General features: G+C 47.8%; 2 protein-coding genes across 2 annotated transcripts; both read right to left on the reverse strand.

Annotated features, from left to right (window-relative positions):
- Positions 1 to 695: 695 nt before the first annotated feature.
- LOC113198875 (N-acetyltransferase 8F1-like) lies at positions 696 to 1403 on the reverse strand. Its single transcript, XM_026411728.1, has one exon. It carries the CDS (start codon positions 1377 to 1379, stop codon positions 696 to 698), a length of 684 nt encoding a protein of 227 aa, XP_026267513.1. The 5' UTR covers positions 1380 to 1403.
- Positions 1404 to 7357: 5954 nt separating this feature from the next.
- Positions 7358 to 8041, reverse strand: LOC113198872 (N-acetyltransferase 8F1-like). Its single transcript, XM_026411727.2, has one exon. It carries the CDS (start codon positions 8039 to 8041, stop codon positions 7358 to 7360), a length of 684 nt encoding a protein of 227 aa, XP_026267512.2.
- Between the last annotated feature and the right edge of the window lie 7640 nt (positions 8042 to 15681).

Below are 15681 nucleotides of genomic sequence, written 5' to 3' on the forward strand. Positions count from 1 at the left end.
TGGGTTCAGCTAGAGCCTTGAGGGTTGTATAATATCCATGTCTTCCCATGAAAACATGCCTCCCTCCATCCTCACCCAACTTCTTACCATGATCCAGGGACCAAGAAGGAGAGAAGGTAGAGCAAGTCACTGTCCCAGTTCTTCCCACAGGCTACATCCTGCCCCTATGCTCTGTAGCTCTGCAGTTCCTCTACTACAGAGGCAACTTCTCCCTCTCAGCCTGGATGTTTCCACAGGTGACACTTTCAGGCACTCAGAAAAGCTATTGCTCCTTTCTGTTATTGCCTTTCTGTTCTACAATGACTTTGAAACCTGGCTAAGCTCAAATGGATGAAGCCCAGTGTCCCTGGCATTTCATTCAACCAAGGACGTTAGAAAAGGCAACCAGAGATCCAGAACACTGCCTAGCCAAGCTCAGCAGAACCTGCTTGGTTCACAGGAACTAAAGTGAAAGGTGTGTATCATTGTTTTTTCATTGGTTCTATGCAGCATTATTATGTGACTGGATAAATGAAGAGGGGACCATCCAAAATGACTACAGCAGAGATGCCAGTGCCCACATCCTACCATCCTACCTGATGAACACAGACATGCAAGAACAATGAGCTTTTATTGTTTATACCACTTAAATATCAGGGGTTGGTTGTTACTAGAGAAGACAGGTCCAGATTCTTACTGATACACAGGGAAATAGATCACAGTCCCTCTTCCTGAGCAGAAGGAAGGTGGTACGTTAAATCAACTTTAGGAACATCCAGTATCCTCCAAATCATGCTGTAGTAAATCTGGCTTTTCTTCTGGAAGCCCATAGCCTGGTAGAGTGCCAGGGCATTGTAATGCATTGTGGTAGTCTCAATGAAAACTTCATTGTAGCCCTGAACCCGGGCAAACTGGATGAGAGTCCTGACAAGTGCTTTTGCGATCCCCTTACCTCGGTGCTCCTTGGCCACTGAGAGGTGTAGCAGCTGCAATTGTTTCTTCCCTAAGGGAGGGTCTGCTACTGGGAGAGCACTCACTGTGCCCACCACCTGTCCCTCAGACTCAGCCACCCAGTAGCAGGAGCCACACTCACTCATGTAGTTCTTGGTGATGTCAGCCAGGTCTGTGCGCAAACATAGAGCTTCATGAACCTTCCAGGGAAAAGTAGCAAGCAGCCTCAGGACAACAAGTAGGGTAAAGCTGGACATTATGGTCAGGAGCCAGGAGCTAGTGACTAGCAGTACAGTGAGGGGCACTCCAAGTAAGAACAAGAGCGTTCGGGGCAGCATCAGCATGTGGTGGAATGTGGCAGGGATGTGCTCAGTCATCCCACTGGAGAACAATGCCAGAACACTGTCGTTGTCACTCTCCTGGTATTTGCGGATGTGATAAGAAGCCATGGGGGAAACTTCTGTGTCTGCAATCTCAAGGTCCAGGAGAGGCAGCTAGAAGACCTGCCTGCACACCTTCCTGGAAACTCTGGAAAAGAGATAGGAAGCCACGTGAGTGTCCCCAGGCCACCAGGCCTCCCAAGGACTCTGGAGAAACTGCCAAAGGGTGTGCCTCATAATACCTAATTGGAACTTGTGTTCATCCTCTCTAGCTGTGGGACATTGGATATGTCACTAAAGCCTGTGTGTCTTCATCAGCAGAATGGGGAAAATAATACCTGCTTTCTAGAGTTATTCTGAGGATTCAGTTGAATATCTTAAATAAAGCTGCCATGTATCCAGTCCCTTCCCCTCCACCCTCATTGCCCCATTATGGGCTCTCTGAACTCTTGGTACATTAGGCTGGCTCCCTGTGGCAGTCGAACCTCATTTTCCCAGTCCTTTGGACATTTTCCTGGATCCATATTAGAGGAATCCTGTGTTGCCGAGTACAAGTTTCAGCAAAGCAAAGCCTCCTGCCTGATGGTAAAGGTTTAGGCTGCTGAGAAGGCAAAAGATCAAGCACCAAAAACAGCATGACCTTTAGATCCCCACCACAGTCCTTACTCTAGACCTGTTCGGAAAGCCCTGTCATTGCACCTGCATCCTCTCACCTGCTACCACAGAGACACAAGGTTCCAGAGTAGCCTCAGTCCAGACTGTGACAGGCACCCAGGAGAGACTGTCTACTACCCTCCCTACTTCTGGGAAGAGATATGGTTGTCCACATCATTGGTTGGCTTCTGGACACTTGTTAATCATAAACCTCAAGGTCACAACTGTTTCATGTTGGAGACGAGTCCAAGTCCACTCACTGTTTTAAACACCAGGTAAAAGATTTACAGGGAAGCAGGATCTGGAACAGCTGAGTGTTCTGCCTCTTGTGGGAGAACTGCCTTCTATTTTCTATTTCCTTAAAGCCATACTATCTCTCATACAGCCCACTTGACCCTCTCTGAGGCCCACTCTGATCCACTGCACATACAGGCTAGCAACCTGGGCACTGCACCTCTCACCCTGGGGTCTCTCACCCTGGGCAAGTATTCAGGTTCCCTGACTCAGCAACAATGTACTACACAGCTCTGCTTCTTCCTGCCCAAACTTTCCTGGTCCAGGTAAAATCCATCCTTGGCTGCCCTTTGAGCCCAAGGAATCAACACTTCAATGCAGATGCAGGAACACTGTGAGCCCAGGTCCTGAGGGTTCATGTCACTGAAAACTGCCTATAAACATAGACAGGAAACTGGGTGCCCTGCAGGATACAGTGGTTGAGGATGAGTCGTCAACACTGTGCATAAGTGAAGTGGCCTGTGAAGAAGAGAAATCCCAATATTCTGTATCTATGCATATTCTGGGCTCCACTCTGCACTGTCTCTGGTTGTGCTTATTATGGGATAGGCAGAAACAAGAGGTGGATGGTGGAGATGAGGGGTGTTCGGGAAAGAATTAGGAGGAAACCAGAGAGCATGTTATAAGTTTATCATCTCTGAACATTGAGTGGGTTTTCCACTGTTTTCTCATTGGTTTCCTGAAACAAATATATTTTCCAAGTTAAAGAGTCAAATTGGACCTTGATCTCCATGAAGTTGCACTGACTCCATGGAGGCCACAGATTACTGACAGACCTGGAGCTGGTTGCCACTGTCACCCCTGTGTAGCACAGTACCACACATTTGGTCGATGAGCATTGACTTCACTTTCTCAGGCTACTTTCTTGTTCTTGACACATACCATCCTCTGTAGAGCTTAAACTATGACAGCAGCATCGTCAGTAAGATGTGTCCTTGTATCATTGGTATAGAATGTAGAGAGCATTCCATTTTCCATTGGTGGCATTTTTAATTGCCCAGACCAGAGACATTAAACACATTCACATGCTGTGCAATGAGAACAGATTGCAGTGTTTGTCCTTCTTTCCTCCTTTTAGTCCAATCCAGGGCCTCAGTGCTCCTGGGTGGGAGGTTATAGCCAATAACCAAGGAAACCCCCAGAATGAATTATATGGGAGGGAGTTTCCCTGCCAACTTCACAACTGGCACAAACAGCATGTCTGCTCAGACCTGGATGACCTTGCTTCCTACTTCTTTTTGGAGTTGAAGGAGAAATGGAGATGAAGACAGGCAGAGTTTTGGGTTGAGGTGGGGCAGCCATGGTCAGTGTGGGCATTCCCAAGTGCAGTAGGGATTTGCAAAGGTCCTGCACTTGAGTGGAGGGCAGCCTCAGAGAACAATACAGGGACAGATTTTCCTGAGCCCTCAGCTTTATGGTTGTGCTTTAAGGAAGCTGTGGGCCATCTCACTTCAAGGCAGAATTTCTTCTCCTGGTTTGGCTGAGCCAGCTTTCTGGGTTTATTTTTGAGGCTACTTCTTTAAATGTGTCTGTGAGTCAAGAGGTCCAAACTGTCAAACCTGATCATTTGTGAAATATCGTCCAGTTCAGAGACTTCCCAGTTAAAGTTCATTGTCATTACTGTTATGGGAGGAGTCCCAGAGCCTCCTGGAAAGCTGGCTGGAATTGGGCATTTGCTGCAGATCATGTCAGCATGAATCAATAAGGGGCTTGTGTGTGGCCTGGAAGCAAAAGCTCTTATGAGCCACATCTTGCTTGTGACAGTGAGTAGCTGCCAAAAAAATCCTATGTAAGGGAACAGGGAAAATGAAAACCCCAGCCCTGGGAGCTACCTAGTATAACCTTCATTTCACTTCTTGAGGATCTTCTAGAAAGAAACATGCAGACCATTCATACACGATACTCAGCAAGTTGATAGTGGTGGTGTTGTAGTTTGGGCTTGGTATTGAGAAAGAGAAATTTTACCTCTGTAAAGACTTTGTCTTTAGCTCCAGAGGCCAGGTGGCATGACCCAGGAGTCTCACTGCTCTCAGAGCCAGGGTAACGACCAAGGGAAAAAAAAATAAAAGGCCGCATTCTGCATGGCTAGACAATAAAACAGGAGCTTGGGGAGGCTGGAGTGTAATTCAATACTAGAGTTCTAGCTTGGTGTGAATGAGTCATTGAGTTCAATACCCAGCAGCTAATAATAAAATCATACACACACACACACACACACACACACACACACACACACAGAGAGAGGGGGGGGGGGAAGAGTGGTCCTCTAATCTTTTTGTGAGCATTTTCTTTAGAAATGCTCTCAACCCTGTCCCTAATTGGTAAAACTTGGGTCAAAGTGGCAGGACCCACCAGCACCATTCACAGCAGCCCCCCTCCCTAAGAAAACCCCTTGACATCTATTCTCTGTGTCCATTTAAATGCTTTTAGAATCATCTAAACTATTTTCTTCTAAATTTTTAGATGAAATCTACATAAAATTAACCTAGTTAAGGTATAAAAGCTGTGCCATTTGGTTCATTCTCAATGTTGTGCTGCCACCGTCTTTATCAAGTCCTCGAACATTGCCACCTACCCAAGAGGACGCTAATACTCCAGCAGGCATTTTTTGCCACTGCTCCTTCTCCCCATTCCTTGTAACACCCCAAGCTGTCTGCACAACCTCATTTGTATTTGCACATTTTATTTCAGGTCTCATGGCCAAAACTGGCTTATCTAGTAGAGTACAACAGTCTGAGGTTCCTGTTTTCTCCCTTTTTCATGGAACCCACTCCTTGACTCCATAATGCTCTGGCCTGAGAGAATGGTGACCAGGCCTGGGAGCTTCAGGAGGCACAGAACACTCCTGCCCTCTCCTCCTGGGAACCTGGCCACCATGTGCAGGCAGAAAGAGACTGTCCAGGACGAACACCCAGAAGCTAATGTTAGTATTGTGGACATAATAGGATTTGTATTCACCCTTGTTTGTGCAGGATTCCAGGCAACTTGGCAGCTGATGTGGGGACCTGATTGTGAATAGCCACAGATGAAATTTCAATGAGGGCCAGAATGCAAGCAGGATGAAAGGCTTCCTCCCTGCTCAAATGGTATTTTCCTGCCCAGTCAATTCTGGGTAGCATGGTTGCTGAATGAACAAAGGTATGTGTTGGGAAGAGGGAAGGAGAGTGTTCCAGGTCAAGGGTGCATTCTGTTCACAACCTCCAACAGAATGAGAGCTTCCTTTTGGAGCTCAGTAGAGCAGCTGGCTGTGTTTGGAATGTGAGTGGAAGTGCTGGGGCAGGGGAAGACCAAGCTGCAGTCCTGTCTCTGAGATTCCTGGCCCCTGATAGAGCCCTCCACCAGTGATGGGGTTGTACTCAGTGCCCTGGACTCCCATCAGTCCAGTGTGACAGTGTTTCCATCCTGGGCTCTTACTTCCCCCTCTACCCCTCAGGCTTCTTAGCCCTAACATGTCCTGATACCAAGAACATGTGGGTGAGAAAAACCATTTTCTTAAGAGTTTTCAAAACACTGGGAACACTGTAAACCTCCCTCAGAATCTTAGCCTCTGGGCACTGCCCCTTAGACCCTGGTCTCACTGGGGAAGGGAACTGGTAGCAGCAGAGTCTGGAGAACCTGCAGAACTTCCTCCTCTTGACCTCACAGTGGTGTTCTGAAGACTCATGCACAACTCAGGAGGCCACAGACACCTGATGTGTGTCACAAGGTTGTGGGAATGGGGAGGGTCAGGAAAACAGGTGTGATTTCTTTTTTCTATGATAGCACAGGGAGGCAGGCCTGAGGGAGAGGGATGAGCTGAAAGAGGGTTCTATGTTTGATCTTCAAGACCAGGGGCAGGAGAAAAGGATGGGGCAGTGGGAAGTTGAGGCTGTGGTCCTGAATAACTAGTCACTCATGGACCCCCCTCCACGAGAATACTTAAAGGTTTCTGTGTAGGGGAAATGGGTGTATGACAAGGCTGGATGCCAGGATTGGACAAGCTGTGGCCCAGGGGGACAGGAGAAATGCCAGAGAAGGGGAATATCTCCCATGCTGCCCAGATATCAAAAGGTAACTAAGGTTTTCTGGGATTCACCAGATCTGGAACTGTGCCTCTGAGTTGGACGGATCAAGTAAGAGGCTCCAGGTGGCCATGAACATGCCAGAGTTCCCATCCTAAACAGATGGGAAAGGGCAACAGTCCTGAAAACATCAGCACTGACCCATGTCCCAACTCTTCCTTGTACAGGAGGATCTATTCTGAGGTACCTTTTAAAATCTGGAGTTTGTGAGCATTTGGGGACAGTGTCTGGGACCAGGTTGGGTGCCAATCCAAGTAAACTTTGGGACACTCACCTCACTATGACTCCTTCAGGATACATAGGAAGGCTCCATACATGACCTTCCCTCAGTCAAGCTGGCCCATGGGAATGGGCCCTGCCTGCACCACAGGATTGCACCATACCCAGGTCTCCTGATGGAAACATCCCCCTCCATCCACAGCCACCTTTCCACCCCTCTGCAGGGACAGGACACCAGAGTGAGTGCATTTCTGCTCAGTTCTTCTCATAGGGCCACATTGTGCCCCTCTGCTCTGTGATTCTGCAGCTCCTCCACTACTGAACCAGTCTCATCTCTCCTGAGTCTGGGATGTTTCCACAAGTGTCACCTGTGGGGACATGGAGAAGTCTTTGTTCTTTTCTCATTTTGGTTTGGTTGCTCTGAAATGACTTTAAACCCTGCCTGAGCTGGCCTGCTGGGACAAGATGACGTACATTATAACCAATACTGCAGTCAATCCTGGCCATTTGCATAGATATCCTGAGACCCAGAGAGCTGCCCAGCACAGACCAGAAGAAAACTGGCTCACAGACTCAAGCAACGTGTGTGCACATTATCATCTCGGCTTGTTATTTATACATTACTGTGGTGATAGACAAATGAATCACTGTACCTAGAAGCACTGAATGGAATAGAAGCCCCCACACCTCACCATCAAACATGTTGGACTCAGATGTGCACTAGCAAGGAGTTTTCATCATTTGTTCTACCAAAATGCCAGGGTTTGCTTGTGCTACAGGATTGTCAATCAGATCCTGACTGATACACGAGACAATAGCTCATGGGCCTCCTTCCTGAGCAGATGGGAGGAAGTATGTTAAACGAATGGTAGAAAGGTACACTAGTCTAAAGACCGTGTTATAAAAGTACTCTCCTGTCTTCTGGAAGCCCATGCGCAGGTAGAGGGTCAGAGCAGCCTGCTGTACTATGCTAGTATCAAGGACAACCTCACTGCAGCCCTGAGTCCTCGCAAATTGGAGGACAGTCATGACCAGGGCTTTCCCTAGTCCTTCACCTCGGTGCTCCAAGGCCACAGAGAGGTGAAACAGCTGCAGTTGCTTCCTCCCTGGGGGGGCATCCTTCACTTGCAGAGCACCCACTATGCCTGCCACCTGGCCCCCAGACTCAGCCACCCAGAAGCAGGAACCATGGGCCCTCAGGTAGGATTTGGTGATGTCAGCAAGATCTGTCTGGAAACACACCACCACGTACTTCCTCCAAGGCTGTCTGGCCAACAGCCATAAGAAAACAAGGAGGGTGACATTGGATACAAGAGCCAGGAGCCAAGAGCCAGAGACCAGGAGTAGGGTGATGGGCACCCCAAGTAAGAGCAAGAATGTTTGTGGCAACTTCAGCATGTGGCGAAAGGTGGCAGGGACATGCTCGATCATCCCTTGGGAGAACAACTCCAGGACCCTTTTGTGGTCAGTCTCCTGGTATTTGCGGATGTGATGAGGTGCCATGGGGAGACTTCCGTGTCTGCAATTTCCACAAGTGACAGCTAAACCTTCATGCATGCCTTCCCTGCATCCCTGGAGGAGAGAGAAGAAGCCATGTGAGTGTCCCAGACCTCCCCAGAACTTAGGAGACATCTCAACTGTGTGTCTTTACTGTGGCCCAAAAAGAAGCAGGCCACCACCAGTGGAAGGAGGTGTAGGATCAGAAACACCTGCTGGATGTTGGAACCTTGGTTCCTTCCATTTCTAGCTATGTGTCCTTGGGCATGTCACTTAACCTCTGAGCCTCTGTTGTTTTCCTCTGCAGAACAGGGTAAAATAACAACAGCCTTCCACAGTTGTTTTGAAATTTAAAAGAATGATTTATATAAAACACTGATATATACAGTCCCCACCCCTCTGTGTGAGTCAGCTTTTCATTTTGTGATCAAAATACCTGAGAACAACAACTAGATGAGGAAAGATTTATTTTGGCTCACGGTTTTAAGGTTCAGTCCTTTGTCAGCTGGCTCCAGGGCAGAAATATCACAGTAGAAGTTTGTGGCAGAGGAAAGCTGATGAATTCAAAGCAGTCGGGAAACTGATAGAGGGCCAGAAAGAGAGACAGTGAGACGGAGAGTGAAGAGGGGCCTGGGAGAATAATACCCCTTCCCACCACGCCCCCAGTGACCTACTTCCTCCATCCGGGATCCACCTCCCAGTAGTCTATTCAGCTATCAAAGGATTAGTCCATTAAAGGAAGATTTTTGAGCGTGTGTGTCGGGGTGTGGGAATAGTAAGGTTTGAATCTGGAATGTTCCCCAACAGCTCATGTGTTGATAGCATAGTCAATGTAGCAAGGTTTTGAGTGGGACTTTTAGGCTCATGAAGGCTCTGGCCTCATCAGTGGATTAAACCATTAACATCTGAATGAACTACTGGGAGGTGGGAACTAGTAATAGGAAGTAGGTCACTGGGGGCGTGCCCTAGAGGGGTTTGTCTTTCCTCCACCCTTTCCTCTCTCTCCTTTGCTTCCTGGCTGCTGGAGTTTAGCAGCTTACCTCTGCCATGACTCATCTCCATCCGGTTTCTACTTTAGAACAAGATGACCGTTGATTGGATCCTCTGAAAACATGAGCCAAAATTAATCTTTCCTTCCCTAAGTTGTTCTTGTCAGGTATTTTAACTGCAGCAACAAAAATCTGACTTCACAGCCTCCAACCTCATTAGAATATTATGGGCTCTCTAAATTTATTGGCACATGTAGATAACACCCTATGACAATCAGTACTCATGTCCCCAGGACTTTGAGCCCCCACCAAGGTGCATTTCAAAAATCTTGTTTCCAAATTAGAAGTCTCACCAAAGCCTCCTTTCCCCAGTGCTAAGGATTAGTTTGCTGGGAAGGCAAAGGGCCAAGCACACAGGACAGTGCAGCCTTCAGATCCCTAAAATATTGTGGGACTCCATTCAACACTGAGTCCTACAACTATGCACCCCTCCACTCACTGGCTTCCCCAAAGCTGAGAGTGACCAGGGCAGCCTCAGCCCTCAGCCTCCAGCTGGCATTCAGGAGAGAATGTCCAGGGTCTGCCCACCTGTGGGTAGCCAATATGGGTGGCCACCTCATTGGCAGATTCATGAATGTTTCATAATCAAAAATCCCAAGGGCACGTTGCTGGGCTGTGACCATGCAGGGAGCCCAAGTCCATGCACCTTCATGAAGACTGGGAAATGAAACTGTGGGGTGGGGGTCAGCAGGATCTGGACCAGCCCCTGGCTCCAACCCTAGGAAGCTTGGCACCTCAGGTCACAGCATCTCTCACAAAGCCCACCCAGGGCTCTCTGGGGTCCACCCCAGTGCTCTCCCACACCTAGGAGTCTGAGCACTGTGCCGCTAACCTCAGGTTCTCCTCACAGGCAACAGATGAGGTTCCCTGGCTCAGCAACAAGGTGCTTTCCAGCTGGGCTTCTCTCTGCTCAGCTTTACCGGTCTGGGTAAGGCTCTAGGCAGTCCCCACGCTCACCTCCTCTGCAGCCTCTCCTCTCCTTCATTCACTCACTGAGCAATGCTCTTGAAACTGCTGTGGTGCTGCAGGAGTCCTTTTCAGCCACCAGCAATGCTGACATCCAGCTGACGGGCACCCAACAGTAGACAGCTGCCATGTGCAAAAGAGGAGGCCTGGGGACTGCAACACCACAGGGCACAATTTCTGTTTTGGAGAGTGTGGGACTGACTGAGGCCTGGAGTTCTCTGAGGAGGCCTGGTGTAGGTATAGTGAATGTGAAGCTCTGGGCAGGACGTGGATGACTCACAGTACCATATGAGGATGGGATGGAGTAGGATGTAGGGGTCCAGGAAGCCATGGCCTCAGGAAGGAGGCCACCAAACTGCCTCAAAGCCTTGGGGCAGCTTATGAAATCTAAGTTGTAGTCAAAGAAATTCATTTGCTGGGAAGCTACAAAACCTAAGCTTCCATGTCCCTCCCTCCCTTACAGGGCCCCTTCCAAGAATTCATATTTGGATTTGCAACATTGTATTCTGCAGCTAGTCCCCAAATTGGTTATGCTCAGGCTCCCCACTACGAGGTTCGCCCTGAGGGCAGGCCTACCTTTTGGAGGAAATATGAATTTAGGAGTCAAACAGATTTAGGTTCAAATCATAGTTGTACCTCCAAAATATGTCTTCTCCTCTGTGACCCTTTTCCATAACTAGGGAAGCTGGGGTCAAAGTGGCAGTGCCCACTGGTTCTATGCATAATGGTTACCTCTTTGAAAACTTCAACATCATTTCTCTCTCCAATCTTTAGGTCCTCCTTTTGGTTTTAGGGATATTTAAACACTTCTTTTTGCTTCAAATTTTTTAGATGATAACAATATAACATGAAATTAGCTGTGGCAATGGTATATTCACCGTGTTATGCCACCACCACCCACATCAAATCCCAAAACATCCTCCTCAGCTGAATAGGGGCCATGGATTATAGTGGTCAATCGTCGCCATTAATCCTACTCTCTGAGATTCTAGCAACACCCTATATTGTGTGCCTAAGCAATTTTCGATTTGCAGTTTCTACCAAAACTCATGGCAAAATTCCTTGTGATCTTGTAGAGTTCTGCAGTCTGAGGGTCTACTTTATCTCCCTTCTCCTCTTAGCTCATCCCTCGACCCAGGAATGCCTTCCGCATTGCACAAACACAGGTATTGGTTACATAATAGTCTGTGTCCACCCTTGTTTTCAACAGGTATTTATTAAAAACAGCAGCAGTTTTGGGAACCCCACAATGAGGAGCAACAGACTAAATACCAGGGAGAACACAAGGCAAGCAAGTCAAGGGCTTCTTCCCTGGTCAGAAGTGAACTTTCCAACAGAGTCATCCCTCACTTGAAAGCAGTGGTACCTGGTGAACCAAGGTATGGATGGTGAGAAAGACAGCGAATGTTCCAGGCCAAGGGAATATGGTACCCAAAGGCCTCCAGCAGAATGGGAGCTTCCTTACTGAGTGATCTAGAGCAGTTGACTAGGTTTGGGGAGTGAGGATAGAAGTTAGAGCTCATGGCCAAGCTGAAGTCCTTTCTCTGTGTTTCCAGAGGCAGAGGATCTGGTTCCTGCAGGAAGCCCTCAACCAGTGTTGGGGTTGGCATCTTTGGATGGCCTTCCTCAAAGCCCAGGACTCCCTCATCACTTTACCATGACAACATTTCCATCCTGGGCCTTCCTTGGCCTCCTTGTAGCTCTGGCTTTTGACTATGTCTATCTGGCAGCAGTAAAACTGATTCCCTTCTATTGAATGAACCTCTCAAGTCACTGAAGACTTTCTTCATGTGAGTGCCAGCTCTGTGCCCACTGGGAGTTGTCCAAGAGACACTAGTCTTACTGGGCCAGGAGAGTTGCTGTCAGCAGAGAAGGGGAGAACCTGCATGGCAGCCTCCCCTCCAACTCAAAGGGACTGTCCTGATGGACCCAACTTTAAGTAAAAAAACTAAATTAAAAGTCAGACACATGATGTGAATAGCAGGGGAAGGTTGGAGGAAGGGAACAACCATGTGGATTGTTGAGGTTTTAGAGAAGCACAAAGGAGATAGACCTGAAGGTGTGGTTAGGCTGTCACAGAGTATTGCAGCTGGCCACCAATGCCAGCAACACTTTGAATGGCATTGAGGGGTAAGAGTTCAGCTTCAGGGGTTTGTATAACAAGTTACTTATGTTTGGCATGATCCCATGGCTTGGTGAAGGGTCTTCACCTAAGTGAAATAAGCCTGTGACACGGGTCTCTTGGCTGGGAACAAGAAGTCACTGTCCCAATTCATCAGACACCATTTATCCTGCCTGATGTCTCAGTGGAGGTGAGTTATAAGTAGTAGACACTGCCAAGAGGGAAACTGACCTCCAAACTTCTCTCAAGTCACCAGAACCTAAGGGGTACCTGAACTCCCTGGAACAACAGGAGCTCTGCCTCTGGGTTCAGAGAAACCAGTGAGAGTTTCAGAGGGACAGCCTTGCTTACCTAATGAGCACTGACCCACCACCCAACTCCCTCTTGTGTCAGAAGCTTCTAGGATGACATAATCAGGCCTGAGGCATCTATGGAATTCTAAACTCCCTGAGAATTTGAGAGAGAGGCTGGTCCTGACTGATTCCCAAGGATAGCAGATCTGGTGTACTTGCTAGTCCCATGGCATCTTCTGGACAAACAGGAAGATTCATGCCTGACCTACTTCCCCTCAGTCACATGGGTCCCCATGACTGGGTTCAGCCAGAGCCTCAATAGAGGGTTGTACCATATCCATGTCCTCCCATGAACACGTGCCTCCCTCCATCCTCACCCAACTTCTTGCCATGAGCCAGGGACCAAGAAGGAGAGAAGCTAGAGCAAGTCACTGTCCCAGTTCTTTCCACAGGGCTGCATCCTGCCCTATGCTCTGTGGATCTGCAGTCCCCTACTATGGGGCCAACTACATTTTTCTCTCTCAGCCTCAATGTTTCCACAGGCACTAGGAAAAGCTATTGTTCCTTACTGCTATTGCCTTTGCTGTTCTCCAATGACCTTGAGCCCTGATTAAAGTCAAAATGGATGAAGCCCAGTGTCCCTGGTACTTCATTCAACCTAGAACATTAGAAAAGGCAACTTGATACCCTATGCACTGCCCAGCCAAGCCTAGCAGAAACTGCTGGTTCATAGGCTCTAAAATAAAATATATATATATATATATATATATATATATATATATATATATATATATATATATAATTGTTTTCTGTTGGTTTTATGCAACATTATTGTGTGATTAGATAAGCAAAAAGGGGACAATCCAAAATGACTGTAGCAGAGACTCTGGTGCCCACACCCACCATCCAACTTACTGGAATCATCTGTGCAAGAGCAATGCACTTTTATTTTTTATACCACTGAAATGTTCGGGGTTTCTTGTTAATAGTGAAGAGTGGATCAAATCCTGATTTATAGACAGGGACATAGATCACAGTCCCTTTTCCTAAGCAGAAGGGAAATGGTAAGTTATGAAAGCAAATGAAAGAGAGTATAGAAAGGAAAAGAAATGAAGGCAGACCTCAGCAAATCAGTGGTATTTTATTAAGCAGCAGGGGGTACATTTTCAAGAGGGAAAATGGCAACTTGCTAGTAAAAGGGTCTGAGTTTTCTAGGGTATAGACAGGCTGAGTCTAAGCAGGAAATGTGTTAATTATAGCTGGAGGAAGTCCTTGGGCATTCAGGGGAATTGTTGTATGTAAGGAAAATGGCAATAAGTTCTGAGCCAATTATACTCCTTTTCTCATTGAGAGTTATTTTCCATATCCTTCATATAGACCCTGAATAGGGGAATCAATGTCACATATGGCTGCTTCCTGCTAAAAAGGGGTGAAATAAGGGAACCTATCCATCTTCAGAAATCCAGGATAGGATATGGTGCTGTGGGATGTCCTGAACCTTTGTAGGTTCCTGGTGGTTGAGGCTGAAGATGAGTACATGTGGAAGAAAGCTTGAAGTCATCATGGGTATCTTTTACTTTTTTTTGTGGTTTCAAGATCTCATACTGTGAATGCAGGAGAGGAATGTCTTTGACATATTCCTGTGATGCAGTATGAGCTAATGGGTCACCTTACTAAGATGCTATCTCTGTACAAAATTAAGAATACAGGGAAGAAATTTATTGTGTAAAAGATGAATATTAAGAGGGATGTGAGGGAGAGTACACAGGAAGTCCATCATTTTAGATCCTCCAATGAGGACAACTAGGAAGCAGATCGTTCTCATCTTCACTGTTCCAGGCAGTCCTGGAGCTGTTTAAACTTGTCTCTTACTAATCCTGATTGGTTTACATACAAACAGCATTCTTCCCTGAGGCAGGGGCAGAGGCTACCTCGTTTTATAGTAAGGATATCAGAAGCCAGAAAATCAATTGATTTTGTAAGGTCAGTATTGCATTGGCAACCTGTTGGATGTCTTCAATAACTTGTTCTGATAATTTTTTATGTAGTGAATAGAGATTCCTAATCCTGTTGCTCCTGTGTCAATCTTGGCAGATTTCTCTATCCCTATGAGTAAGGGAATACACTGAAGGGCTCTCTTGTGTCTGGTGTGTGCCATTATCAGAATAGGCAAATTTTAGTTGTTAATTAAATCATCAAATTGAGGAATAAGTAAGACCAAGTGACAGAGGTCAGTCCAATTTTTGGTAGGCAGGGGAAAATATGAGCCTCACAAAGGAAACATACCTCAGAATTTAGGGAACACCAGGGCTGTGGGGCTAACACAAGTGTACATCTTAAGTTCCATTAAAAGAATGATAGTCTTGATTTGGGGAAAGATGGCGGCGAAGGGAGTGCATCACCCCAGTGCGCTGCGTCGCTAAGCGGGAGAAAGGCGAAGCGAAACGGCTGAAGGCTATCTTGTTGGGAATTTCCAGTGAAATTGAGGTGCTCCAGAATCTAGTGGACAGATTTCCATCGTGCGAAGTTCGACTGCGGGAGCTCCATTTCTCCGCACGGAGGGTTGCATAGCCTGACAGGCGATCGCCCCGCGGCTGGAGTCTGTGGCGCGCGCCGGGGAGCGTCAAGGTGCCGGAGCGGGGGAGCAGCGATACGGATTCGGGGGGCTCACGCCAATGGTACATTGGCAGCCCTTAGTGCTGAGTTCCTGCTTTGAGACAGAGGAGAGAAGCTGTCCAGCCTGGTTCCAGACACCGGTCGGACCACAGTGGAGGACAGCAGCCGCCATTTCGGAGAGATGATGTAATCATCCCCATGTTCTACTGATCTCAGCACATTCAGCTACGGAACAGGTGATTTCAGGCTGGTACTTGCCTGCGTCTAGCAGACAGATTTCTTGCTCAGGCTCGGGACTGGAGATCTTGTGGAGAATACTCCTAGGGGCTCGTGCCTGGCAAGGCCTGCGCCGGGCACTGAGCAGCTGGATTCTGGTTCCCGGGGATAACCTGGCCCAGGTCTGAGGAAACTGCGGAGACTGCCGGTGGAGGCCAGCTCCAAGTGGAGCGTGCACTGAGCTTGGGGAGACTGAGTTCTGACTCCCGGAACAGTTTTGGCCTGGGGCTGGGGAACCCGTGGGGGTCGCTCGCTGGAGCCAGCTCCCAGCGGAGAGTGTATCGGGATTGGAGAGGCGGGGTTCCGGCTACCTAAGCTGCTTTG

This window comes from Urocitellus parryii, chromosome 12 (genome assembly GCF_045843805.1).
Source record: "Urocitellus parryii isolate mUroPar1 chromosome 12, mUroPar1.hap1, whole genome shotgun sequence".
Classification (NCBI taxonomy): Eukaryota; Metazoa; Chordata; class Mammalia; order Rodentia; family Sciuridae; genus Urocitellus; species Urocitellus parryii.